This window comes from Monodon monoceros, unplaced genomic scaffold (genome assembly GCF_005190385.1).
Source record: "Monodon monoceros isolate NGI ecotype Baffin Bay Population unplaced genomic scaffold, NGI_Narwhal_1 Super_Scaffold_3, whole genome shotgun sequence".
Taxonomy (NCBI): domain Eukaryota; kingdom Metazoa; phylum Chordata; class Mammalia; order Artiodactyla; family Monodontidae; genus Monodon; species Monodon monoceros.
Window position 1 is genome coordinate 37084735 of NW_021703780.1, and position 25963 is coordinate 37110697.

Consider the following 25963-nt stretch of genomic DNA (forward strand, 5'->3'; position numbering starts at 1 on the left):
GAGGAAATACACTGTTTATTTACAATTCTTTCACTTTATCCACAATTTCCCATACAAACATAAAAACTAAAAAAATAAAACCACCACTTGGGAACACAAGTGTCTTTCTTTAATTAGTCTGTCGAGGGAGGGTCACAGCCCTCTCACTCTGTGAAGGAGACTACTGAGGCACACTGAAGGGGAAAAGGAAAGGGCTACAAAGAATGCCTGAGAAACAGCTCCCGATGAGAAATGTAACATGCCAGTGTGGTGGGCTTCACTGGCAGGCTCAGGGCCTTACCCACAGGGGAAAACTGCCTGGCTTTCCAAGAGGGTGCCGGCTGTCTGCCACCTCTTCACTACCAAACACCCAACATCCGACACAGGTCACGCATCTCATGAGCTGTGTGGGGTGTGATGGTGACAGTGGGGGACACCAAACACCTCTCTCTGGGAAGAGCCCAAAACCCCAGGGACACACAGGAACCCCTCTCCTTGGCACTGACAGTCAGTCACAGCTTCTGTCTTGAATACAATGCTGACTTAAAAATGTAAAAACAAAAGCCCTCCCCAGCTTCCAGGGGAAAGGCAGGGGCTAAAACATGCAGAAGGGCTTCTGCCTCTGTAGTCCTCTCTCTGGGAGGCTGCTAGGGGAGAAGGGTGGGGAGCTCTGACCGCTGAAGACGTGTAAGGAGCACGGCAGATGCTCCACAAAGGCCTGGGGCAGGGATTGAGGGGTGGGGGGCAGGGAGAGAAAACGCTGAGACACTGATGCTTGGGTTGGCTGCCACCCGGTCTTCAAAGCAGCTCCATCTGCTTGGCTGTGCTCACTCTAGCAGACTCCCATTCACTTCCCTCACAGGAGGGCACCCAGAAACCAACCTGGAGGTGCTGAAGCCACCTGCCTGGCAACTTCATTTGTGCTAGTGACCTAGATTGCTTTCACATGTTGATGCACATTATAAATATAAAATCATATCTGCTACAAAGAAGACATATATTTATACATCTTTACCCATATACATAATAACACAATTTACACATAATATCTTGGAGTGGGTCATCATGGAAAAAGGGTCTGGAGAGGTAAAAAGCCCCTTCTCCCTCCCCCGCCCTGATCCTTCTCAAGGGATGCTTGTGTATGTGGTCACTGGGGCCCTTCCCAGCTGGTTGCAATGGGGATAGTCTGGACACAGACATTCAGACGTGTAACTAAATGCTGATGGGTGTGTATACCCACATACACACACAGACGCAGGCACACATACAGATGTCTGGTGAGAAAAGGAAAAATGAAATTCCTAGCCCTTGGCTGTAGGCCTCTTCCCAGACTTATAAGCATCAGTGCCGCCTCCATCTGAGAACAATGGTCGTAAAAAGCTGCCCCTCACTGGCTCAGACTTGGGCAGAAGGGAAAAGGCTAGGAATTGGGGGTAGAGGGGAGGGGCCAGGAGTCTTCTGAAAACATAAGGCGTTTTTGACCTGTGAGCAAATCAAACTATGTCACAAAAAAGCAACAGTATCAGTTGGAGCTGGGAGGCAAGAGACAGCCAGTCCATGTAGGGCAATGTGACTGGAGACCCTGAGCCTTCCCCTTCTTCTGTCCAGTTTCTTTTAAAGGGGCAGACAACCCTGTACCTCCTTTTCTGTCCTCTCCCAGAGCTGGGCCCATCCACATGTCATGGAATACTGATAGCGGTCCAGGAGAGCCATCTGGAGACATGGAGTGGTGGACAGGCACGCCAAAAAGTTAAGACCTGGGTGGCGGATGTGAGCTTTTTACAGCAGGAGTGGTTCCTGGCCAGGGTCCACGGCTCGCACAGTGGCCACAGTGATCAGATTGCCATCAGAGATGGGGGCAGTCTGGGTCCCCGCGGGGAGACAGCACCTATCGGCGGTAGTGATTGGGGGCGTCGGCAAACATGTACTTGAGTCTATACGCCTCAGCGAGGAGCAGCCCAATCTCTTCGTTGCCCCAGTGTATCGTAGGTAGGTTTTGTAGCAGCATGAGGAGACCCTGGAATGCAAGAAAGGACTTTCATCATTTTATCACTGACCAAGGGACCGGCAGGCCCTGGAATGGAGCCCCTTCTCCTGGGTCATGCATCTCAAGGGTCTGATCTCCCTCCTCCCAGGTGGCACACAGCCCTTGGCCCCTAGTTCACCTTCAGGAAGCCTTGAATAGCCTCTGCTGAGTCTCTGATCCACTAACACCTGCTTCTTTAATAATATTATAAATAGAGAATGACAACAATAAATAAGGATCTTTAAAAGAGAAAAATAATCACTCATCATCCAAATATACCTCTCTTAATTTCAAAGTATTCCTTTTTAGTCTTTTTTCACATGCATATTTCTTTAAATAGTTGTAATCATAATTATGATTTTACATGCTTTTTAACCATCCTTTTTTACTATAATTTTTGTGTTTTCCCATGCAGCCTTCAAAAATGATTATTCTCAATGTCAGTATTCTAGCATGTGGCTATACCCTAATTGACTCAACCGTTTCCCTTTTTCCCTTTTATTAGATACTTAATTTGTTTCCTTTAAGGAAACAAAACAAAACCTTTATTGATAAGGCTGCTATGTACCCTTTTGCATTTGACATCTTTCTCTGAATCCCAATGTTCACTTGTAATCACTTTATTGATTGAGACTCTCCTCAACCTACCTATCCAGCTGATTTCCCACTGTTCCCAACATATGAGCCTCATCCAGCCAAGTCCACTTCAGCCACATTTATCTGTGCCTCCAGGGTTTAATTTAGGTTGTTCCTTTCGCTTGGAACACCTCCTCTTTTCTCCTCTCCCTATCTAAATCTTAGTCAGTTTTCAAAGCCCAGGTCCCTCAAACAGCTCCATGGAGATAGCCTATTAAAGAGGATATTAGAGTAAAAGATGAATGTGAGGATTTCCCTGGTGGCGCAGTGGTTAAGAATCCGCCTGCCAATGCAGGGGACTCGGGTTCGAGCGCTGGTCCGGGAAGATCCCACATGCTGCGGAGCAACTAAGCCCGTGTGTCACAGCTACTGAGCCTGCACTCTAGAGCCCGCAAGCCACAACTACTGAGCCCACGTGCCTAGAGCCCGTGCTCCGCCAACGAGAAGCCACCTCAATGAAAAACCCACCTGCTGCAACGAAGAGTAGCCCCCACTCGCCGCAACTAGAGACAGACCGCGCACAGCAACAAAGACCCAATGCAGGCAAAAATAAATAAAATAAATAAATTTATAATTAATTAAATTTTTTAAAAAATGAATGTGAGACTTTAGGTTATCTCTGTAATTTAGCTACCCATGCTTCTGCTGCTACTTTGTATTCTTTCTCTGTCTTCTTTCTGAACTGGATATTCTTCTTATTTTTCTGATTATTAAAGAAATAGTAGCAAGACAAAACCCAGAGACAGAAAGAGACTGACAGATTTGATACAATTTTGAAACCTCAATATGTGGAGGCACAAAAACAAGGTTAAAATATAAGAAACTGACTGTAAGAAAATAGAACACTTATAAAAGACAAAAGGTTAATATCCACAATAAAAAAAGGAGTACCTACAAATCAGTAAGAAAAAAAGGAAAACCACCAAATGGAAAAAATGGATGCGAATAGATATATACAAAATATCAATGGCCCACCAACATGCTAGAACCCTGCCTTTGGCTGACTTGCACCATCCAGCAATGCTTTGTAGTTTTCAGTGTAGAGGTTCTGCATATCTTTTATAAAATTTCTTCCTTTAGTAATAGAAATTTAGCGGGGCACAAAGGTGCCTCAGCACATCAAGGCTATGTATGGCCAGCACGATTAAGTTCTGGCCAATTTTGGAGACAGTGTAACTCCTGGGTTCTGCCCTAAGCTTACCCTTCTCTCCTTCCTAGAAAATGGCTATGAATGGAGGAGTGGAAGTGGTCACCTTAGACCGTAAGAATAAAGCTATGTGTTGAAGATGGCAGAGCGACATGAGAGAAGAAATCCGAGTCCCTGCTGCTCTGGAGCCCTGTTAGCCCTGGACTCTTACACTCAGACTGTTAGCTGAAGAGAAGTAAACAACTACCTTGTTTTACACCACTGTTATTCTCTAGTCTTGGTTTCAAGAGACAAGTTTATATCATCTTAACAAACACAGGCCACATCTATCAAAATCAGAAATGCAGGTAATTCCCTGCTGGCCCAGTGGTTAGGACTTGGAGCTTTCACTGCCGGGGCCCGGTTTCGATCCCTGGTCAGGGAACTAAGATCCCGCAAGTTGTGGCAATGCAGCCAAAACAAACAAACAAACCAAAAACAAACCAAAACAAAAAACCAGAAATGCACATGGTCTCTGATCCAGCAACTCAACTTCTATGTACCTCTCCTTAGGAAATATTCACACTCCTGTACAAGGGTCTGCACTGCATCATCGCTTCAAATAGTGGGGAAAAGGACACGAGGGAAGTGTCTGTCAGTATGGGACACTTAGATAAACCAGTTATCCAAATCATGAAATACAAGGCATCACCTGTAAAATGAAGCAGGCCTACATATGCCAAGGTGCAAAGATATCAAAGACATTTTAGCGGGGCGGGGGAACAAGCAAGTTGCAGAAAAATACTCATAGTACGATCCCACTGAGGTAAAAGAAAAAACACAACTATATGTTTGTATATGTACACAGGTATATAAAATTTTTAGAAGGCTAGGTGGTAAACTGTTAACAGTGGTTACCTTTGGGGATGGGAGACTTTCACTTTTTCTCATCATACGTCCCCTTGTTTTCAATTATTACAATAAAGTCTTTGTATATTACCTACTTATAAAATATTTTTTCGAGTAATACAGATTCTCTGGAAGTTTAAAGTTTTGTTTACTTTGTAAAAAGTAAAAAATCAGAAAATAAATTACCCTTAACTTTATAATCAAGAGGAAGCCACGTTTAAACGTTTTGGCATATTTCCTTCTAGTCCTTTTTCTGCACATTTTACACAGTTGAAATACTTTCTCTAAATAATTTTGAATCTGTTTAGCATTTATCATAAGCATTTCCTCTAATATTAAAAACTCCTTTTAGACATTTTCAACGGCCAAAGAATTTTCCATGATGCAGTTGTACCATAATTTACATCTTCCTGCTTTGAGCATTTAATCATTTCTGGTTTTTCACTATAATGAAATAATAATGAACATCCTTGTGCAAAAAGCCATATTTTAGATGATTTCCTTGGGCTAAATTCCTAGGAATGCAATTACTGTATCAAAGGGCATGAATATTTTAAAGGTACTTAAAGCTCATCCAGAAAAATGCTCATTTCCCTAGATCTCTACAGCACTGAATACTCTCATTCAACAAACTTTGTTAGTTGTAACTCCTGTCCCTGAGATTTCCAAGCCTCAGAACAGAACTCAAAGCCGTAAGTCAAGGGAATTCCCTGGTGGTCCAGTGGTTAGGACTCCGTGCTTTCACTGCCACTTTCACCGCCGAGGGCCTGTGTGGCGCAGCGAAAAGATAAAAAGATAAATCTGTAAATTGGAAAACCCTGCACTCAAGTTATTATTTTAATGTTTTCACATTTTTTGTACAAGCATGTACTCATGTAATGTGAAAAAAATACAAAAATGGGGAAAATCATATAGATCTATGCTTTCTGACATTACAGAACACCCACTATATTTTGTACAGTGATAAAAAGACATTACAAAAACAACGTATACAAAATGTTTCCATTAACAGCTACGTACATACAATATGTTTTTATTCATATGGATTTGCATGGCAAAATATCTGGAAGGAGATATATCACCTTTGTGTGGTAAGATTTCAGGTAACTTTTTTTTTCTTTCTGCTTATTGGTATTTCTAATTTTTCTATAATGGTTACACACACTTGCATAATTGACAAGCAAAAATAACCAACAAAGGGGTGAACTCTCTAGAAGAGAATATTCTTTGATAGGAGAAGCTCAACCTGTAATTTCCAATTCTTCTAGTCTTGCGAGAAACCTCCCAGAAGCCTTGAAATATTTCTTCCCCTGACCAAAGTCAACCTCCCACCTCTCCCAAGGGCAGGGAGGCTTAGGTGGAGGAACCATTCTGCCACCTGGTGGCCATGCCTAGGAACTGCACCGCCCACACAATGCTGTAACAATGGGAACCCTGTCCATGCATTGATAAATTAGGGATAAAGAAGTAGAAACCAAATTATCACGTGTGGGGAAAGAAGGTGTTAATCACAAATCAGGTGCTTTAATCAAGGGGTAGAGAAGAGACACGGCTAGGGTGGGGAACAACTGAACATATGTTACAAAGCCAGCTCATGGGAGCGCTAAACATAACATGCAGTCAGGTGAAACACTACAGTCGTGAGAAGACAACTTGTGGGGCAAACAGCAGAGAGTGTTTCCACGTTAACAGAAGGGGGCAACAGCTTTCAGAAAAGAAAAGCTCGAAATGGCTGAAAAAGGTACCTTCTGAGAATCCACAGATTCCAAAGGAAACGGAATATTGCAGAGGAAGAATCTGAGCCATGTGTGAGGGGATGGGGGGAAGACAACGATTAGACAAGGGGGCCAAAGGAGAAGGGACAGTAGGTAACAAGCAAAGAGGCCTTGGTAAGAAAAAAATGCAGGGGAAAGTCATTAGAGAATGTCCAACAGATGGAAGAATTGATGAGGAAGAGGAGGACCATGAAAGATAATAGCCTTCATAATGGTAATTATCATTTACTGAGCACTTACTACTCACCAGATGGGGTTCTTCACACGTACTCCACTACCACATTTAATCCTCACATCAACTCTATGAGGCACATATTATTACCTCCATCTTACCGATAAGGAAACTGAGGCACAGAAGTTAAGGAAGTTGCCTGGGGTCAGAGTGTAATGCTAGGCTGGGATTTGAACCCAGGCAACCTGGTTCTAGAGCTTGTGCTCATAACCACTATACTATATGTTGCATGCCTGGAGTAAGAAAAGTGGGGCATGATGGAGAAGGAATGAAAAGAAAAGAAGTCACAGAAGAGGCTGTTTGAAGGAAATCTGGAAGAGCTGATTAATTTTACTCGGTAATAAGGGCCAAGGACAACCAAAGAGGATGAGTAATAATTAACAGCAAAGAACTTACAGGTCACATTAAATATATACTATTAAATATGACACTGTGTACAGAATCACCTAGCAATACTAGAATATTCTTTGCAAATGTTAAGTGTATTCAGGCATGTAAAAATACTTTCCTAGTCAAATAAGTATTTTGAAACAAATCCCTCTTGTTTTGAGAATCAGTGAGGTAGCAAAACAATTTCCTTGGTCTCAATAAAAACTTTCAAAAACATGTCCTTGTATGTAAACTTTTTCAGTCAAACGTATTCATAGGCTTCCCTGATGTCAAAGCACCTAGTACTTTTAGCAAGTTCCCCCACCAGAGAAAGCCGTGTCCCCCTCCAATGTTTGTTTTGTTTACATGTTGAGGAATCGTGCCCTTTCTCACACCAGCTTGTTCTTGGTGGAAGATCTTTAGGTCCCAGGGTTGTCTCTGAACCCTTCTTCTGGGCAGGATTCAAATTGGCAATTTACTGGATATCTGTGAAGATGGGGCCTGCATTTGGGCAATGTCTCACAATCCTACCCTTAAGTTCCTGCAGAAGTGGTGGGTGGACGCCATCTGGTTCAAGGGATTTATTTACATTCAGTTTGTTATTTAGGCCTGGAACATCCCACGGGCTTAGCGCTATTTCATTTAATAACTCTGACCTATCTCCTACAAAAGTCACTTTCAGAGTGGGAATCTCTCCAAGGTTTTCTTCCATAAGATGAAAGCAAAGGATTCTGAGACCAGCTGCTACTCTGGTTTAGAGTCATCAGCTGTCCCACAACTCCTCTGCCAGTTCCCTTTTTACGTATTTAAAGTAACTGTGGTTATTAGTCTTAAGAGTTCCCTGTGCGGGGCTTCCCAACATCACTTCTGAGCCATCTGTGGGGTCCCATGCTCTCCTAGACTCTCAAAGATGCTGCTTTTCCTGAGGGGACGCTTTAGGCTGCAGGTGACCAGGCATTTGCTCAAGTGCCTGTTCTCTCTGACTTACATAAAATAATGTATTTAGGAAATTATTACCTCCATAATAATGGAGGAGGGGGAGGGGGAGGAAGAACCTTGCCCATGAGCAGGTACCACGTAAACCGAGCTCACGTGCCCCAGGAAGTGCCTGTCCAGGCCCTGAGGGAGAGGCATCAGAGCATAATCCATGCCCAGAGCACAGGTTCCAGGTTTCTACACTTACTCCCTGGGTGATCTTGGCCTAGTCAATCTCTGCGTGACTCAGTTTCCCCATTTGTGAAATGGGGGTAGTAATTACAACTTATCTTGTGGGACTGTTGCAATGAATTAACATAGAGAGACATTTAGGATAGTGCCTGGTGCATTAAAAGTACTAAGAATTAGTTATTATTAGATTGAACCTTATTAAATTGCCAATACTTGATTATTTTGACCTATAAAAATAACTTCATAAGATGCAACCTAACATTATCACCATTATGCTATTACGCCAGCCCAGGCTGAGGGCCAGAATTGCGGAGGCCCCCTCTACCATGAAAGAGCCTTGGTGCAGCTCTGCTGGAAGCTCTCATTTGAAGCAGCCTATGGCCCAGAGGACGGGGCCATTCTACCCCTACAGCCCCTGTGCACGGACACGCCTGAGGTTCCCTTGCTCAGAGGTCTCAGGAAGGAAACTTCTTTTTTTGTTGTTGTTGTTGGTCGCGCTGCGATGTGGGATCCTAGTTCCCTGACCAGGGATCAAACCCGTGCTCCCTGCAGTGGAAGTGCAGAGTCCCAACCGCTGGACCACCAGGGAAGTCCCAGAAACCTCTTAAAGTGAGCCTCCTGTGTCAGTTTTTGGTCCCCTCTCCCAGGCAGACCCCAGACAATCGCCCAGCTAGGGAGAGGCAGATGCCTTTCTTCTGGGCACTCTCACCACAGCTGGGGCATCGCCCTTTGCCCCTGCACCCTCTGAACACATCCTCTCCAGCCCCATTTGGTCATCCAGCTTGGTTTCACCCGGGATTAGCCTAGCACGGTTTACTCAGAGACTTGGGTTTCTAAAGCTGTCTTCACTTCACTGCTCCCTGGACTCAGAGTACATTGCAGGAGGTAATATTAGTGCTAATAAGCTCACTGTTTTGAGGGCCATATGCAAAGTACACCAACAGCTTCACATGTAATGATCTGTATAATCCTCATAATAGTCCTAGGAAGTAAGTACTCTCATCCCCATTTTACAGGTAAGAAAACTGAGGCATAGAGGGCCAATTTACTTGCTTAAGGTTGCACACCTAGAAAAATGGCAGAGCTAGGATTTGACCCCAGGCAGACTGGCCCCAGAGACCGTGGCTTAACCACTGTGCTATCCTGCATAGTCCCCAGCTTTAGAAGGAGGGTTGCTGCCTCACCCTACAGCCTCAGCTGGCCCCCTTCTCTGCTCTTTAAGGGTGATACCTCGCCAGTCTGCTGGAACTGCCACAACTCTAACTTTTATATCTGCAGCTACTTCACCTGGTTTTTCTTCGAGTCACTCAGCTTTCAGCCCTAAAAACTTCTCTCCCCCAGGCTAGGCCTGTTTGGCTCTCTGGGATACCTGTATTCAGCGACAGAGCTTCCTCTGCAGTGATTTAATTGCAGGCAGCCCTTTAGCAGTTAGGATGTATGGGCCTTCTTTCTCTACAGAGGTCACAGAACAGCATCTCACAACCCCACACAAAGCTCTTCTGCCCTTGTTCCTCACACCCGTGCCATGCTTCTGTCTCCTAAGGGACACCGCTCGTCTATCCTAACACAGCCAGGTGTAGTTTTTCTTTTATTATTCATAGAATTATAGAACTACGGAGTTGGGAGGAACTTTAATCACCCATTCTGTTTTGTCCAAAGGAAAGAGGGGAGACTCCTCTATGAGTAGGACTAGCTGAGGTGCTAATAAGCTGACAAAAAGTCCACTGTCATTGTGTGGGTTAGTGCAGAAAGACCTCAGGTCCATCAGATAATCGAATATGCTACCCAGCACAGAATACCTCCATGTCTACCAGAGTTTTAAAGTCACAGACTATTGTCCTGTACTCTATTGATATTGTGAATGGCTAAAAGCCATTCCAGGAATCACGTCCACCTCCCTGAGCTAATCTCGGAAGCACTTTTATCACATATGACAAGGCCCTCTGAGCCTGGCTCATGATAACCAAATTAGACTTCGTGCTCTCGATATCCTGTCCCACCTCAACCACATTATCAAACCTGACAGCTCGCCCAGCACGTGGCCAGTCCGGGCCCCTTGTCCTCATTTATCCTAGGGCGTCACACATGCTGCTGGTTGGCAGAAGCTGTGGCTCTTTATCCGCTGCCTGCAGCCTCGGGCCCATGGCTACCACCTACTCACAGAAGCCCACTCCTTCCTTTTTTCTTCCAAAGCCCTTCCTTGGGCAAATTGGGTCCTGCCTTTCCATTTATCTGCTGAACAGGCTTCTGTGCTTTAACCACCTAACACCAATTATAGAGTGGGACTTCCCCGGGGGTCATTTGGAGATGCTGCTGTTCTTGAGAACACCTATGGTATCAGTTAGAACTTAGAAAAACATTCAACCTCCTCTGGCTTTTTCCCCTCCCATTTTTAAAAGGAATATCTACCCATTAAAACAAAAACAACTGGGCTTCCCTGGTGGCGCAGTCGTTGAGAGTCCTCCTGCCGATGCAGGGGACACAGGTTCGTGCCCCGGTCCAGGAAGATCCCACATGCCGCGGAGCGGCTGGGCCCGTGAGCCATGGCCGCTGAGCCTGCGCGTCTGGAGCCTGTGCTCCGCAACGGGAGAGGCCACAACAGTGAGAGGCCCGCGTACCGAAAAAAAAAAAACAAAAAAACAAAAACAACCCCCAAATCCCTCAGTTCAGCAACATACAAAGCAGAAAAACAAAAGCCCGCTGCTACTCCCGGAGATTACGACCATGAACTGCCCTCAGGGCAGACGGCAGATGGCAGAGCCTGGCAACCTGTCTCCTCAATCCCCACTCCCCGTCCCCCTGTCCTGGGCCCCCTGCAGCAGCTGCCTGGCTTCCGCCACCTCTTCAGTCTTCTTCACATCCCCCCTCGGGTTCCACGACGCTGGGCTCCCACTGGTCACCTCCCTGCCTCCCGGCCTGTCTGCCTCGCCTCCCTGACCTCTTGTGCAGGAGGGTGCAGGGCTCAGGCCTGGCCCTCTCCTCTCCTCTCCTCTGTCCACTCCCATCTCCTTCGGATCTCATGCAAGGCGCTGGCTTTAAAGACCATCTAGCCAAAGGCTCCTAAACATACATGTCCAGCCAGATTGCTCTCTCTTTCGACTCCAGACCCCTAAGGTTTATCTCCCTATTCTACCTCTCCATTCGGATGTCTAACGGCATTAAGAATCCGACACGCCCAAAGCCAAACTCCTGATCTTCCTCCGTAAACGTGCTCCTCCTACGGCTTCTCACAAACCATAAAGCCACCCTGACTCATCCCTTTGTCATACTCGACACACAATTCCTCAGCAATTCCTGTTGGCTCTACTCCTGTTGGCTCTATACCCAAGCTCAGGCCGCTTGTCACACCTCCACTCCACCATCCAGGTCCAAGCCACTCTCGTGTGTTACCTGGAGGACTTACACTAGCCTCCTGGGTGGTCTCCCTGCTTCCAGCCTTGCCCACACCTGCAGTCCACACCAGAGTGAACCTCTGAAACCGTAAGTCAGATCATGTCCCTCCTCTGCTCAAGACCCTCTTCCACTCAGAGTAAAAGCCAAAGTCCTTACTCTGGCTACGAAGTCCTCCATGATCTGGGGCCCTTGTGACTTCTCTGGCCTCACTTCTTCCTACTCTTCCCTTGGGCCACTCTGCTCCAGGCCACACTGGCCACCATCATGGTTCCACCAACAGCCCAGGCACATTGCGACCCCATGGCCTCTGCAAGCCTGTTCCTCCTGCCTGGACGCTCTCCCCGCAGATCCCCAGATGTCCACATGGCTCGCTCCCTCACCTTCTCCCAGCCTTTGCTCAAATGTCACCTTCTCAGTGAGCCTATCCTGACTACTTTGAAATTGCAACCTGTCCCTCCCCTACCACCTAATAATCCCTTTATCCTGCTCTACCTTTAAAAAACTTATATTTCTTATCTCCTTCTAACATTCATTTTAATTTACTATGTACTAGGCTTTTGTTTACTTTCTCTCCCCAACTAGTATGTAAGCTCTACAAGAGCAGAGTTCTCTGTTCAACTTTCTCTATGCCCTACTCCCTCAGTGGTGCCTAGTATGTTGCAGGCATTCAACCAGTGCTGGTCAGCAAATGACTGAAAGGTCTCTTAGACCTGCCCAGCTGCTCTGCAGCCTTTCTGGCACTAAGACCCTTTCACACTGAAGAACTCTGGGCCCCAGTGCCTCCCTGCCGACTGGGAAGGGCACCCTCTTGTGAGCATCCTTTCTCCTTTGCTCTTTCCAGCCAGGTACCTGCTGTGGTAGCTTCTATGCGCACAGCCCCACTAGCAGGATGACTCCCATTCTGACGCTCATTCCCCGTGCGGGCTGAGCTCCAGGCCACTCACCTGAAAGTCCTCCTCATCCAGGATCTCTTTCCTCCACTTGATCAAGAAGGCTGCACACACGTAGAGATGAAAGTGGGAGAACCCTTCGGGTTCAGACTGGGAAGGGAAAAAACAGTTAGGTCTCCAAGCCCTCTCAGAGCCAATCCTTCTGCAAGGTGGGAAAGCAGAACAGCACCCCTTTAATGGCTGGGTGAGCAGAGGCCTGAAAAGATTTAGCAGAGGCCCTGCCCATGAGGCTAAGGCAAACACAGAGGTAGAAAGGAGGTGGCGGGAACTTCCGAGCAGCTGTACTGCACACCCGGCAGGGAGCTGGGTGCCTCAGGGACAGCCTGGCATGGAGAGGGCAGGGGTCTCCTCATACCTGGTATGTGTCCCACAGGCGGATGGTGCAGCGAAGGGGAAGCTCCCGCATAAGCAGGTTGTTCATCCAGCGAAAGGCAAACTGTAGGTATTCGACCTCGTACCTCCTGAAGTGATTGTGTACCTGCTCTGAAACAGAAAGTGTCATTGGCCCCCTGAGAGTAACCTAGGGGACTGGACCCTGAAAGAGTCACATGAGCCAAAAAGGTGGTTTCCATTTCTTTTCAGCCACTCTCCCTGGAGAAGCCAGACACAGAGGGGCCAGACGGGCATCTGACCATCCTTTACGTTTGATTCCACCACCTCACAGCAACTCTGCATGGTTACGACTCAGCCCTGCATGTAGTAGAACTATTTGAACACCCCATAGTGATATTCTAGGGTCCTTTCTTCCTTCGCACGGCTGCTCGAGCCATAGAGCAGGAGACGTAAGGCTCACTTGGCTGCTTGACCTCGGTACTCATCAGCGAAGAACCCAGAATGGAAAAGAACGGTGCGGGTCACCTTGGCCATCCTCCCACCAGTGAGGATTCCTCTTCAGCATCCCTGACAGATGGCAGCCAGCAGGGACTTAAACTGCCAGTGAAAGATGTTCACCGGCTCCACTCAAGGGCAGCCCCACCCACTGATGATGAAGTGATTCACCAGGAAGTGCCTCGTCGACACCAGCAGACACTAGCTCCCTCCCCACTCCCACCCCTTGGTATTGGTGTAGTATTCTGGAGCAACCCAAACAAACCTGACCCCTGTTCTGCATGACAGCCCCTCGAATGCTGCTTGACAGGATTAAAATAAATCACTATTCCCCTCAGTTTCCTAATCTATAAATGGGGATAATCATCCATACCTCAAAGTTTGGGGGAGAATAAAATGAGAGAATAAAAGTGCTTGCAACAGCACCTGCATGCGGCAAATACTTAACACAATTTTTGAAAGAGTAACTATCAACGATGGTTATTTCTGGGGAGTAGAATTTAAGGAAGGGGGAGGATTTTTACTTTTTATTCTGTGTTTTTCTCAAGTGTCTACATTTTTGTAATGAGTATTACTTCTATAATTCAAAGCATAAAGATATATACATTTAAAAATCCACCATCCTAAAGTACTGTGCCTGTATTTTTCAGGTATTTTTGAGGGCTGGAAAAAGGAAAAAAAAAAAAAAAAAAAAGGACAGGCCAGTAAGTGGCAAAAACCACAGCTCCGACCCTCTGGAACCTGGCCCTTGTCAGACAGCTTAGCACAGGCCCTGTACCAGGATCCAAGTGAGGGATGCAAGAGAGCTGGATGTGGGCCCCATCATGGAGCTAACAGCTGGGCCAGGGCAATAATGCAAAGAGGCTAAAAGTATCCCACATACGATGCACAGGATAAAAATAGTAAATAATCCAACATGCTGGGAAGACTGAAATCCTAAGTCATAAAAGGAAGCTGGAGTGAGTGGAACAAATCAGAGAAGGTTTTCATGGAAAGAGAACCTGGGAAAGGAGAAAGATACACAATCTCTATACTGGGGAAGGGAATGCTTTGGTGCAGCAGAAAAATCCATGATAGAAAACCAGACAATGGGACTTAACAGTTGTGTAGTAATTGGTGGAATTAACTGGTGCTAGAGATTCCTCTTAACAGAAGACCTCGCTCTCAGACCTCTACGTGACAGTAATTCCGACTTCTCTCCCTGGGCCTCAGTTTCCTCATCGGTCAACAGTAGGGCTTCCCGAGTTGACTTCAGTTCTAACACTCCATGATTCCATGCCAGAGCCGAGGACTTACTGTAGGGCTCCTGTTTCTCAAAGACATTCTGCATCAGGAAGCCACGACTCATATTCCCCACCCAGACAGGTCACAGGGAGCTATGGGACGTCCTGCTGGGGTATCAGCCAGACCTGGGGACCCAGCATGGAGCCCAGGAGTCCTGAGTCACATCGCAGCATGAAGGACAAGGTCAGACTACCTCTGACTTGATGCTAAAAGCAATGGAGAGCACAGGAGGTTTCAGAGCAAAAGAGCGACATGACCAGAACAGTGCTTTGGAAAGATGCAGGTGTGTGATAGATGGTGTGGAAGAGCAAAGAGTATGGAGAAGGCAAGTCCTTCTAGGAGGAAGTTGCAAAAACCCAAGCAAGGCTGGACCAGAGCTGTGGCTATGGACATCGAGAAGAAAGAGCGAATTTGAGGAGAGATGCTGAAGGAGGACTGATAGACCTCAGTGGTAGAAAACTAAGGAGAGAAAAGAACTTGACATAACAGCAGAGTTCTCACCTCACCTTCCGGTTGGGATGTGGAAGGATGCCAGTGCCGCCAACAGCACAGGGTGAATTGAAAAGGGTCGTGGCTAGGAAGGGGGCTGAGTTATGCCCACAAGCATAACTGGCTTGTGTCAGAATCCCACTGTGCTACTGCTAGAGAATTCTTCCTCTGAACCTACCATCAATCCGACTGACAAGCTCTTCTAGTGCCTTGACCTTCTTCTGGATCCCTGGTTGTGCAAAGGTGTAGTTATCCTGCAAACAACATAGGACTCAGGATGAACAGGGATACCAAACAGTCGTGCCACCATTCCTCAAATTCACTGAAATACATTTATAAAACACAAGCTGTTTTTCCAAAGCTGGTGCCAGTGTTTTGGGGAACAAAGGAATCTCATAGAACAGCAGAGTGTGAGGAAAGCCTAAAAGAGCCCTGTGCTGTGGAGGCAAACAGCACGGCCCGGGAGCACAGAGGAAAGGAGGGGCACAGTCTGATGACAAGGGCAGGGCAACACGGAGACCTCCTTAGGCTCCAGGGGACACTAGACCATTGCCTTTTGAAAGCTGTAAAGCTAATGAACGAGGTACAGATGGATGGACCAAAAAGGGGAGGAGCCATGCTGGGTTGGGGGCCCTGTCTGATGCAGAAGAGCAACAAGGAACCCAAAGGGCTGCGGGGAGCCCCAACCCAGGTGTCCCACAAGGGCAGAACCACTCACCTGTATCCCATCCAGCAGTTTGCTCATGCACCAAAAGCTGTCGGCTTCTATGCTTCGCAGCATGTCCTGAGACAAATTGGTCACGTCAAAGTTCTCCACGTCCTCTTCTGTAAAACAAGAGGTGAAGAAAGTCCAGAGGTCTTCAAAAAATGGAGAGAGAAAGACAGAGTCTAGTATCTTCAACGGGGTCCTTAAGGCCAGGAGAGAGCCAGGCTAACACGATGCCAAGGAACAGGGGCCTGCCCTCCCCGTCCCCTTGTCAGGTGGGCAAACGTGTCCCAGGAAGGCTCTTGAGGATCTCCTTACAACGCTGAACAAGCCATTTCTCACATCAGTTTTGCTGGGTCCAACACATCTTCCTCTTCCACTGCATTTGTTCATTTAGTTTGAGGAAAAAAAATACTTCAGGCCTCCTGTTCAAAGAGCTATATCCAGGGGCCTCCCTGGTGGTGCAGTGGCTAAGAGTTCACCTGCCAATGCAGGGGACACGGGTTCGAGCCCTGGTCTGGGAAGATCCCACATGCCGCGGAGCAACTAAGCCCGTGCACCACAACTACGAAGCCTGTGCTCTAGAGCCCGTGGGCCACAACTACTGAGGCTGCGTGCCACAACTACTGAAGCCCACGCACCTAGAGCCTGTGCTCCGCAACAAAAGAAGCCACCGCACTGAGAAGCCCGCGCACCACAACGAAGAGTAGTTTCTACTCACCGCAACTAGAGAAAGCCCGTGCACAGCAGCAAAGACCCAACACAGCCAAAAATAAAATAAATAAAATAAAAATAAATGAATTTTTAAAAAAAGCTATATCCAGCCCCCTGGAGATGGTCTGGAAAAATTCTTTGATTTCAGAAATTCACTGAACTGTCTAGCACACTCACACTTACAGGTAGTGGAAAAAGGTGAGATCAGGTAGCCCCAATAGTTCATTTTAAAGATGGGATCCCCCAGTTCTGACAAGGCAGACCCATGGCCTCACCACTCAGAAGTGAAGATGAGTGTGTGAAGGAAGATGGCCCAAACCCGTGAAAGCTCCCAGGATTTAATCTCACCAATCTGGTAGTTATCAAGATGGGCTCTGCAAAACCTCAATCCTATAGGATATTCAAGAAAAAAGGTTCCACAGACAAATATGGTTGAGAAACGCCGCATTATATATCCTCGTCTTGGAGGTTCACGAAGATCATAGCATACAAAAGGATTTGAGAAGTTATTAGACATTCTGCATTAAGTAAATCTCCTTAACCTTGCTTACCCAGCATTTCCCCAGCTTCTTTAGCCATGGGACCTCTTTTAAAGAGGATCGCCTATTAGCTTCTCATGGAAATCCCACACTAAATGACAAGAGTGAGAGGTTGTCTATCTGGTCTGAGATACAAGCGGGGAGAACATAAGAGTCTTCTAGAAGAAGGAAGAGGCCATGTGATGTTTCCTTCCTGCCAGAGAGAGGTGGACAAGACAGGCCACCTCAACCTACAGGTCCCTGCATGCCTGTCAGAGGCCACACATGGAAATGTTCAGGCCCTTGAGTTCTGTGCCAAACGCAGCTTATCTCCTTGGAGCCCTGTTTTGAAAACAGGGTGTTCACTGCAGTCCCTGGAGCTGCAGAGAGACACAGGCATCTGATGAAATATATTCTCTTTCATTTATGAGAATTATTACTCTATTTAGACCTACATCTGGACCTTCTTGGGGAAATGCGTAACAACTCTCAGATTCTCATCCTGTATAAACAGCGTTTTTCTAATGGACATCAAGGGCTGTAAAAACCCTTTTGGGGAGGGCGGGGTGCTTTGTCAGAAAAGCTATGACCCTGGGAACACTGTAAAAGTCCATAGTTAATACAAGTAAAGTGTCAACAACAGTGCCTGGCACACAGTAGGCACAATGTAGTTTATTTTAGATGAAGTTTACTAGGGATTTGTAATGACATGGGAAAGCATGTCACAGCATTGAGGGAAAGGAGTAAAGTACAAAATTATTTATGGTTTACTCTCAACTACCGCACATACAATATTTATGTGTTTATATAATCACAGAGGAAAGACAAAATATATCACAAAGGTTTACAGTGCTTATTCCCAAGGTGGTAGGGATAAAGAATTTTTATTTTCTTTAAGCCTTACTATTCAAAATTTCTACAACAAGCATAATTTTTATAGTCAGGAAAAAATGCACATGATTTTAGAAAAAAGGGGCTACCATTGACTACATCCAAAAATACCATCTTTCTATTTTTCTAACTTAAACACTTATTGTATAGTGGGGGCTTGTGTGTGGGGGGGTGGCCATATATATACTGTTAATTTAATTAAGTGATACTGGGCTCTAAGACCCAGCTCAGAAACTTCCTTTTTCTTGTTGCTTCATCTTACATTTCTAAGATCCTTCCGTGTTGCTGTACAGACCTCTAGTTCACTGCCCCACACAGAGCACCACCCCTTTACATATCCGTTCCCCCCGTGGATGGATACCCAGGTGCCTCCAACTCCCACTGCCGCGAACAATGGCCAGAGGAACCATACGAGAACCACTCTGGGCCACAGGTTCAAGTGACCTAACCTCTGGTACCACCAGACCACTCTCCAGGACCAGACCCCCCGCAGTGCACTAGGGAAGCGTGTGTTTTCCTTTTTAGTGAGTGAGACTGATCACACCAACCGTCCAAGGCAGTAGTTCCCTCTTTATGAAAATAGGGTTGTGGAACTTCCCTGGTGGTGCAGTGGTTAAGAATCCGCCTGCCAATGCAGGGGTCAGGGTTCAATCCTTGGTCCGGGAAGATTCCACATGCTGTGGAGCAACTAAGCCCATGCGTCACAACGACTGAGCCTGTGCTCTAGAGCCTGTGAGCCACAACTACTGAGCCCATGAGCCACAACTACTGAGCCCGCATGCCACAACTACTGAAGCCTGCGTGCCTAGAGCCCGTGCTCCGCAACAAGAGAAGCCACTGCAGTGAGAAGTCCGCACGCCGCCACAAAGAGTAGCCCCCGCTCGCTGCAACTAGAGAAAGCCCGTGTGCAGCAATGAAGACCCAACACAGCCAAAAATAAAAAAAAATAAATAAATTTATTAAAGAAAAAGAAAATAGGGTTGTAAGAAAAAAATGAAACACACAAGGAAGGCTCAAGACAAAACCACCCCCACTATTCATACACGTTTCCCAAAAGAAAATCCAGAGTGCCACAATAATTTGAAGGGTCTTTTCCTACCTGGGCATTCTACCATTCCAGAACATTGCAGCGGGAATGTCACTGGGAATGGAAACCACACACAGCAGAGTAACAAGGGAGAAAGAGCCTGGGTCCCCAAGTAGACTGGGGAGCACAGCTGCCACATTAGCCCTGGTGACCTGTGGCTTTTCTGTCAGACAGAAGAGCATGTGGCTCAGAGCACAGATTCTGGAGCCAGACTGTGTGGCTTAAATCCTGGCTCTGTCACTCACGAGCTATGTGGCTTTAAGCTAGTGACTTTACCTTCCGTGCCTCAACGCCTCATCTGTTAAGGTGGTAACATCCTACCAATGTCAATGCACATTGTAAGGATTAAACAAGTCAATACACGAAAAGTGCTAACAATGCCTGTCATAAAATAAGCATTATGCAAAGGTTAGCTAGTATTATTGCTATTATATGAGGAACAAATAAACTTCTACCTTGTTTAAGCCACTGTTATTCGCAGCCAAACCTAACCTAATTCCAAACGTACCTAAAAAATAAAAGTCAATTTTCAAAGCTTTCCATTTCCACCTTCTGGTCTCAGCGAAGAAAATTGAACATGAGGTTTAAGTTGGTAAGATACAGCTCTCAGTAACTGTGCCAGTTCCAAACCTTTAGCTGTCCAGGGGGAAAAGGGACCAGACAGGATGCCGAACCCTCTCTTGGGGCCTCGAGTTGGGGGTTGTTGTTTCCCCATGTTCTGCCCTTACGCCTGGCCTGCGCGTTAGCCCGTGGCTTTCACAGTCAGCGGGAGAGCTCACCAGCATTTCAGAGAGTGGGAGGAGAGTTTAGTTCTGGCTGCTGGGAGGATAAAATTCACACATTCAGTCAAAAACTGTGAGCTGAGTGCACCATCAAAAAGCAGCAGAGAAAGGGAGGCCCAAATGCTCTCTGAAGGGCTTCATTCAGCATAAACAGTCTGTTCAGAAGGATCATTAAACGTCCCACTTGAGAAAATTCAACATATAATTGAAGCTGGAACGGGAAACCATGCCAGCAACACAGTCTCCAATGAGGGCAGCGTCTCTGGTTGTCATTATGCAGCGTTCAGCAGCCAGGACTCAGACGGGAGGGAATGAGATTTTAAGGGATATTTTATGGCTGTTTTAAGACGCAAAGCATCCAAAAAGAGGAAACCCAAAAGTTCTTTATAAAAATCAAATTGCCCATTCTGGGCTTGACAAGAACATGATGTCAAGCCTGGCATTATTAGCTGATAAAATGAACCACCTGAGTGATAGCCCCAGTCAAGTATTTATTTTTCTGAGAACTCCAGATCTCGGGCCTAAAATCAGCCTCACCTATGCCTCAAACACTCCCCTATGGCTTCGGGAAGAACGGCTTTTGCTTAAACTGACAAGAGTTAACTTGTCCATTGACTGCTTTAGGCATTTCCCAGGAACCATCTGTGATCGCAAGGCAATTTCTACATTTTGTGATCTGTTGGGTCAGAATTAATCAGCCTAACTGGCAGGCATGAGAGGATTCAAGGCATCAGACTACAGACAGCCCTTCTATTTTCCAAAGCCTCTGGCTTACCTGATTCCTTTTTTTTTTTTTTAAACTGGACTCAAAAGAATACCTTACATAATATTTTCTGATCACAAAAGTAAACTGATTGAGAAAAGGAAAAACAAATCTTTTCAGCTATACATCTAAAGAACTTCATAAAATAAGAGTTAAATATTTCATTCAGAAAAACACAGTTTTGGGCTTCCCTGGTGGCGCAGTGATTAAGAATCTGCCTGCCAATGCATGAGACATGGGTTCGAGCCCTGGTCCGGGAAGATCCCACATGCCGCGGAGCAATTAAGCCCGTGCACCACAGCTACTGAGCCTGTGTTCTAGAGCCCATGAGCCACAACTACTGAGCCTGCACGCCACAACTACTGAAGCCCGTGCGCCTAGAGCCCGTGCTCCGCAACAGGAGAAGCCACTGCAACGAGAAGCCCGTGCACCGCCATGAAGAGTAGCCCCCACTCACCGCAACTAGAAGAAAGCCTGTGCAGCAGTGAAGACCCAACGCAGCCAAAAATAAAAAGTTAAAAATATATATATATTAAAAAAAAAGAAAAAGAAACACAGTTTTAAGAAAAGTGTCAAGGAATTCATCTGGTCACCTGTATGTAATAATTTTTAAGTGGTTCAAGTGCTATAGAAACTTACTGTTGGGTGTTACTCATCTGGTATTTTCAGGCAAGTATTTGATAGCAGCAGCTGAGACAAGGTCACCACAGCTGAGCATGGACAAAGTAGAGGGGCCCCGGGACTTCCCTGGTGGTGCAGTGGTTAAGAATCTGCCTGCCAATGCAGGGGACGTGGGTTCGATCGCTGGTCCAGGAAGATCCCACATGCCGTAGAGCAAGTAAGCCCATGCGCCACAACTACTGAGCCTGCACTCTAGAGCCTGCAAGCCACAACTACTGAGCCCACGTGCCACAACTACTGAGGCCCACGTGCCTAGAGCCCGTGCTCCGCAACGAGAAGCCACCGCAATAAGAAGCCCGCGCACCGCAAAGAAGAGTAGCCCCTGCTCGCCGCCAACTAGAGAAAGCCCGCGCAACAGCAAAGACCCAACACAGCCAAATAAATAAATATTAAAAAAAAAAAAAAAGTAGAGGGGCCCCTCGGCTAAACCCAGAAAAGTCAAACCACCTAACAAAGAAAGGGCAGTGAGGACAGGGAGGAGGTTAGAGGAAAGACTTCTTCTGAGGTTCCTAAAGAGCGGAGACCCATGCCGGGGCCTTTCTGCTTCATGAGGACCATGTTCCAGACTGAGTGAGAGGAGACGTGCTGTTTCCAAGACACAGAGAAGCAGCTGACCACGGAGCCCTTCCCGACGCCGTGACTGTCAATCAGGGCAGTGACTAAAAGGTAAATATTAACTCAAAATGATCTCTGGCTGTCCACTACTCAGCGTGGGGCAGCCTGGCTAAAATTAATTTTAAAAACCAACATAGGGGCTTCCCTGGTGGCGCAGTGGTTGAGAGTCCGCCTGCTGATGCAGGGGACACGGGTTCGTATCCCGGTCCGGGAAGATCCCACATGCCGCGGAGCAGCTGGGCCCGTGAGCCATGGCCGCTGAGCCTGCGCGTCCGGAGCCTGTGCTCCGCAACGGGAGAGGCCACGGCAGCGAGAGGCCCGCGTACCGCAAAAAAAAAAAAAGTATCACTAAACCGTCTCTACTTTCCTGAGGTTCCTGGATTACTTTTACTTTTATTTAACAAACACAAGTGACTGCTGGCTATGACCTCAGATTACATGAGCCTGAACTATATGAGTATTCAGGTTATGGGGCAAGGGAGGGGCCAGGTCCAGCACACACTTCACCTTCTAGGACCTGCCCAAAGACTACCCACAGAGCCAGGCAGCATGTCACCAAGACACTGTGTATGTCAACAGGCTCTAGGGAGTCCAAGGTCCCCTGTGCCAATGTCAGCTGCCCAGAGGCTCCTCATCTAGGCTCAAACATCTTGACTATGTTGGCTACCTCAATTTCTCCTCTGTTATAATTTCTCATTTTTGGGGGGGTCAGATGAGAGGGAAAGCAAGTGAGCATGCATGTGTCACTTGGTTTACCACCAGGGAGAGAGCAGGCTGGGTCCTACAGTGCCGGAGATGACAAGCTACAACTCGCCCTTGGAGAGCTTACCTCCTACAGGGGAGAAAATCCAGCACTGAACATCCCACCAAATGCTCACATTGCTCTCAACTGTCCGCTGAAAGCAGCTCAGCTCAGCTCAGCACTCTGACTGGTGTCTCCACATACATGTCTGTTGCTGGAAAGAGTCTCTTATGTCTCAACTATCACATATGAGGCTGCTGCATCTATGAAGACGGGGCCAGGAGGCACCTTGAAGAAAGAGGTAAAGTTCCAAACAGGGTGAGCGCTAAAAATTCAGCATCGGTCTCACTCCCAGTTCCCTCCAAACCAGTAGCATGAAAATGCAGTGATATCCTTACTCTATGATTCAATTTATATAAAGTTTAGAGACAGGCAAGACGGATCGAGGTGTTAGAAGTCGGTAAAATAGTTACCCTTGTGGGGGTGAGGGGAGGGCCTAGAAGGGAACACAAGGGAACTTCTGCAGTGCTGGAAATGTTCCACTTGGGTGCTGGTTATTTAGGGGAAATTTTTTTTTTTTTTTTGCGGTACGTGGGCCTCTCACTGTTGTGGCCTCTCCCATTGCGAAGCACAGGCTCCGGACGCACAGGCTCAGCAGCCATGGCTCACGGGCCCAGCCACTCCATGTGGGATCCTCCCGGACCGGGGCACGACCCCGTGTCCCCTGCACCGGCAGGCAGGCTCTCAACCACTGCGCCACCAGGGAAGCACTATTTAGGGGAAATTTATTGAGATGTGCATGTAATGACATATGTACTTAAAAAAGTGTATGTTATACGAAGTTTACATTTTAAAAGGAAAAAAAAGGAATGTCCTCTTAAGACAATGAAAGACTACGGAAGTCTGTCCAGTTTCATCTTTGGCCTCCACACCTTGCCAGGTGGGGAGGAACAGGATCGGCAGGGCAGAGTTGGGTGTGAGATGGACAATGAAGCCTCCCAGGATCTAAGAGCACGGAGCTGGAGTATAATCCACAGCAGCTCAGGAGCAAGACACGGCAACAGGGGCCACGGTACCTGGGCGTGTGGGGAGTTATTAACAACAACTCTTTTCCTCTGAAAATCTGAGTGTTAACTACCAAAAATTAACTGCATGGCTCACCCCCTCTCCTCCTTCAGGACTGTGCTCAAACATCGTCTTCTCAGTGTGACCCCGGCTCACTACCCTGATTAAAACCTGCTCCTGTTCCCACTCTTGCCAACAGGGCACAACTGTGTCCTTCTTTCCTCCTTTGTTCTGCATAGCACTTATCACAGTCAAGGTAACAAATACCTTACTTATTTTTCTATTTATTGTCAGTTTCTGCTCATCAGAATTTACGCTCAGTGGAACGGATTTAGTTTTACATATAATTTACATACATGAGACTACACATAAGCTCACGGTTCTGTTTTGACACATGTATACATCCGTGTAAAAAAGTGCTCCAGGGCTTCCCTGGTGGCGCAGTGGTTGAGAGTCCGCCTGCCGATGCAGGGGACACGGATTCACGCCCTGGTCCGGGAAGATCCCACATGCCGCGGAGCGGCTGAGCCCGTAAGCCATGGCCGCTGAGCCTGCGTGTCCAGAGCCTGTGCTCTGCAACGGGAGAGGCCACGACAGTGAGAGGCCTGCATACCGCAAAAAAAAAAAAAAAAAAAGTGCCCCAGTCCAAATAGAGAACATTTCCATCACCCTATAAAGTCTCTTCTTGCCTCTTCCTAATCAATCTCCCACCAACAGTCAACCATCATTCTGATTTCTATCACTGTAGATTATTTATGAACTCCATTTAAATGGAATCATACATACAATGTGTACTTTTTCGGTATCTGGCTTCTTTTCTTCAACATAATGGGTTTTTTTTGGGTTTTTTGGGGGTTTTTTTTTGCGGTACGCGGGCCCCTTACTGTTGCGGCCTCTCCCGTTGTGGAGCACAGGCCCCGGACGTGCAGGCTCAGCGGCCATGGCTCACGGGCCCAGCTGCTCCGTGGCATGCGGGATCCTCCCAGACCGGGGCACGAACCTGTGTCCCCTGCACCGGCAGGCGGACTCTCAACCACTGCGCCACCAGGGAAGCCCAACATAATGGTTTTTGAGATGATTTCTTCCACGTTCTTGCTTTTATCAGTAGTTCATTCTTTTTTATGGCTGAGTACTATTCCATTGTGTGACTATCCATTCTCCTATTAACAGATATTTGGGTTGTTTCCAATTTTTGTCTATATTAATACAGTTGTTATGAATATTCCTATGCAGCCTTTTGGGGGACTCTACGCTTTCATTTTCCTTGTATAAATACCTAGAAATGAAAGGCAGGGATTTTTGTCCACTTTGTTTATGGTTGTATCCCCAGTGCCTAGAGCAGTGCCTGGCACGGTGTAGTTCCTCAATAAGTATTTGCTGAATGAGTGATGGAACTCCATCTCCATCGCTTACAAGAGAGAGAACTTTTGACTATCTCAGCACAGTAGCAGAATACTATAATTCACTGCCCTCCAGTGGCCAAGCCCAGCAAAGCTGCACTATTTCCTGAATATCTAGCAACGTTATGAAATTTTCATTCTTTCATTCATCTAGACATGTATGGAATGCCTATTTTGGACACCAAAATAAAAGCACTGGGAATATAAAGATGTTTAAAATAGTCTCTAGCCTCAAAGAATCATACAGTCCGGTGGGAGAGGGTAGGAGGGAAACACACAATAATTGGTGTGGTAAAGTCCTACAAAGGGGAAATGCACAGGGTTATGGAAAGTGTACCACTGGGGTGGTGGGGGTAGGGAAGAAGTCTCAGGGCAGGCTTCCAGGAAGAAGGGGTGTCTTAAAGGATGCACAAGGACTAGCCCAGGGGATAAAGAGGTGGTACAGGACAAGGCTTTAGATTAAAACCGTCAATTTTGGATTTCTGAGTTTAAGAGGTGAGGCAGGAAGTAGAGCACACAGGGCCTTGCACAAGCTAGAGAATCTGGACTTTTTTTTTTTTTTGGCTGTGCTGTGTGGCTTGCAGGATCTCAGTTCCCCAACCAGGGATAGAACCCGGGCCACAGCAGTGAAAGCCCAGAATCCTAACCACTAGGGCACCAGGGAACTCCTGAGAATGTGGACATTTTAACTGTAGGTGATGGGATGCTAGTGAAGGGTTTTAAGCAAAGGAGCTGCACCGACAAGTCTGTGTTTAAATGGTGTGAAAGATGGGAAGAAGGGGACAAAAACCAGAGATGGGAAAACACACTTGGCCATTTCAGCAATCCAGGGCTAA

The 25963-nt window shown here is 46.8% G+C and overlaps 1 protein-coding gene across 2 annotated transcripts in view; it reads right to left on the reverse strand.

Moving 5' to 3' along the window:
- Positions 1-976: 976 nt before the first annotated feature.
- Positions 977-25963, reverse strand: part of TBC1D22B (TBC1 domain family member 22B) — a 64033-nt gene continuing 39046 nt past the window's right edge. Inside the window, exons 9-13 of one of the 2 annotated variants that reach the window (XM_029243767.1) lie at positions 15882-15988; positions 15342-15417; positions 12918-13045; positions 12557-12652; positions 977-1996 (exon numbers count right to left, since the gene is read on the reverse strand). In XM_029243767.1, the coding sequence (XP_029099600.1) occupies positions 1868-1996; positions 12557-12652; positions 12918-13045; positions 15342-15417; positions 15882-15988 (536 nt within the window). In that variant the 3' untranslated portion in view covers positions 977-1867. The remainder of the gene's footprint in view (positions 1997-12556; positions 12653-12917; positions 13046-15341; positions 15418-15881; positions 15989-25963) is intronic. The other variant, XR_003796787.1, reaches the window with a different exon arrangement.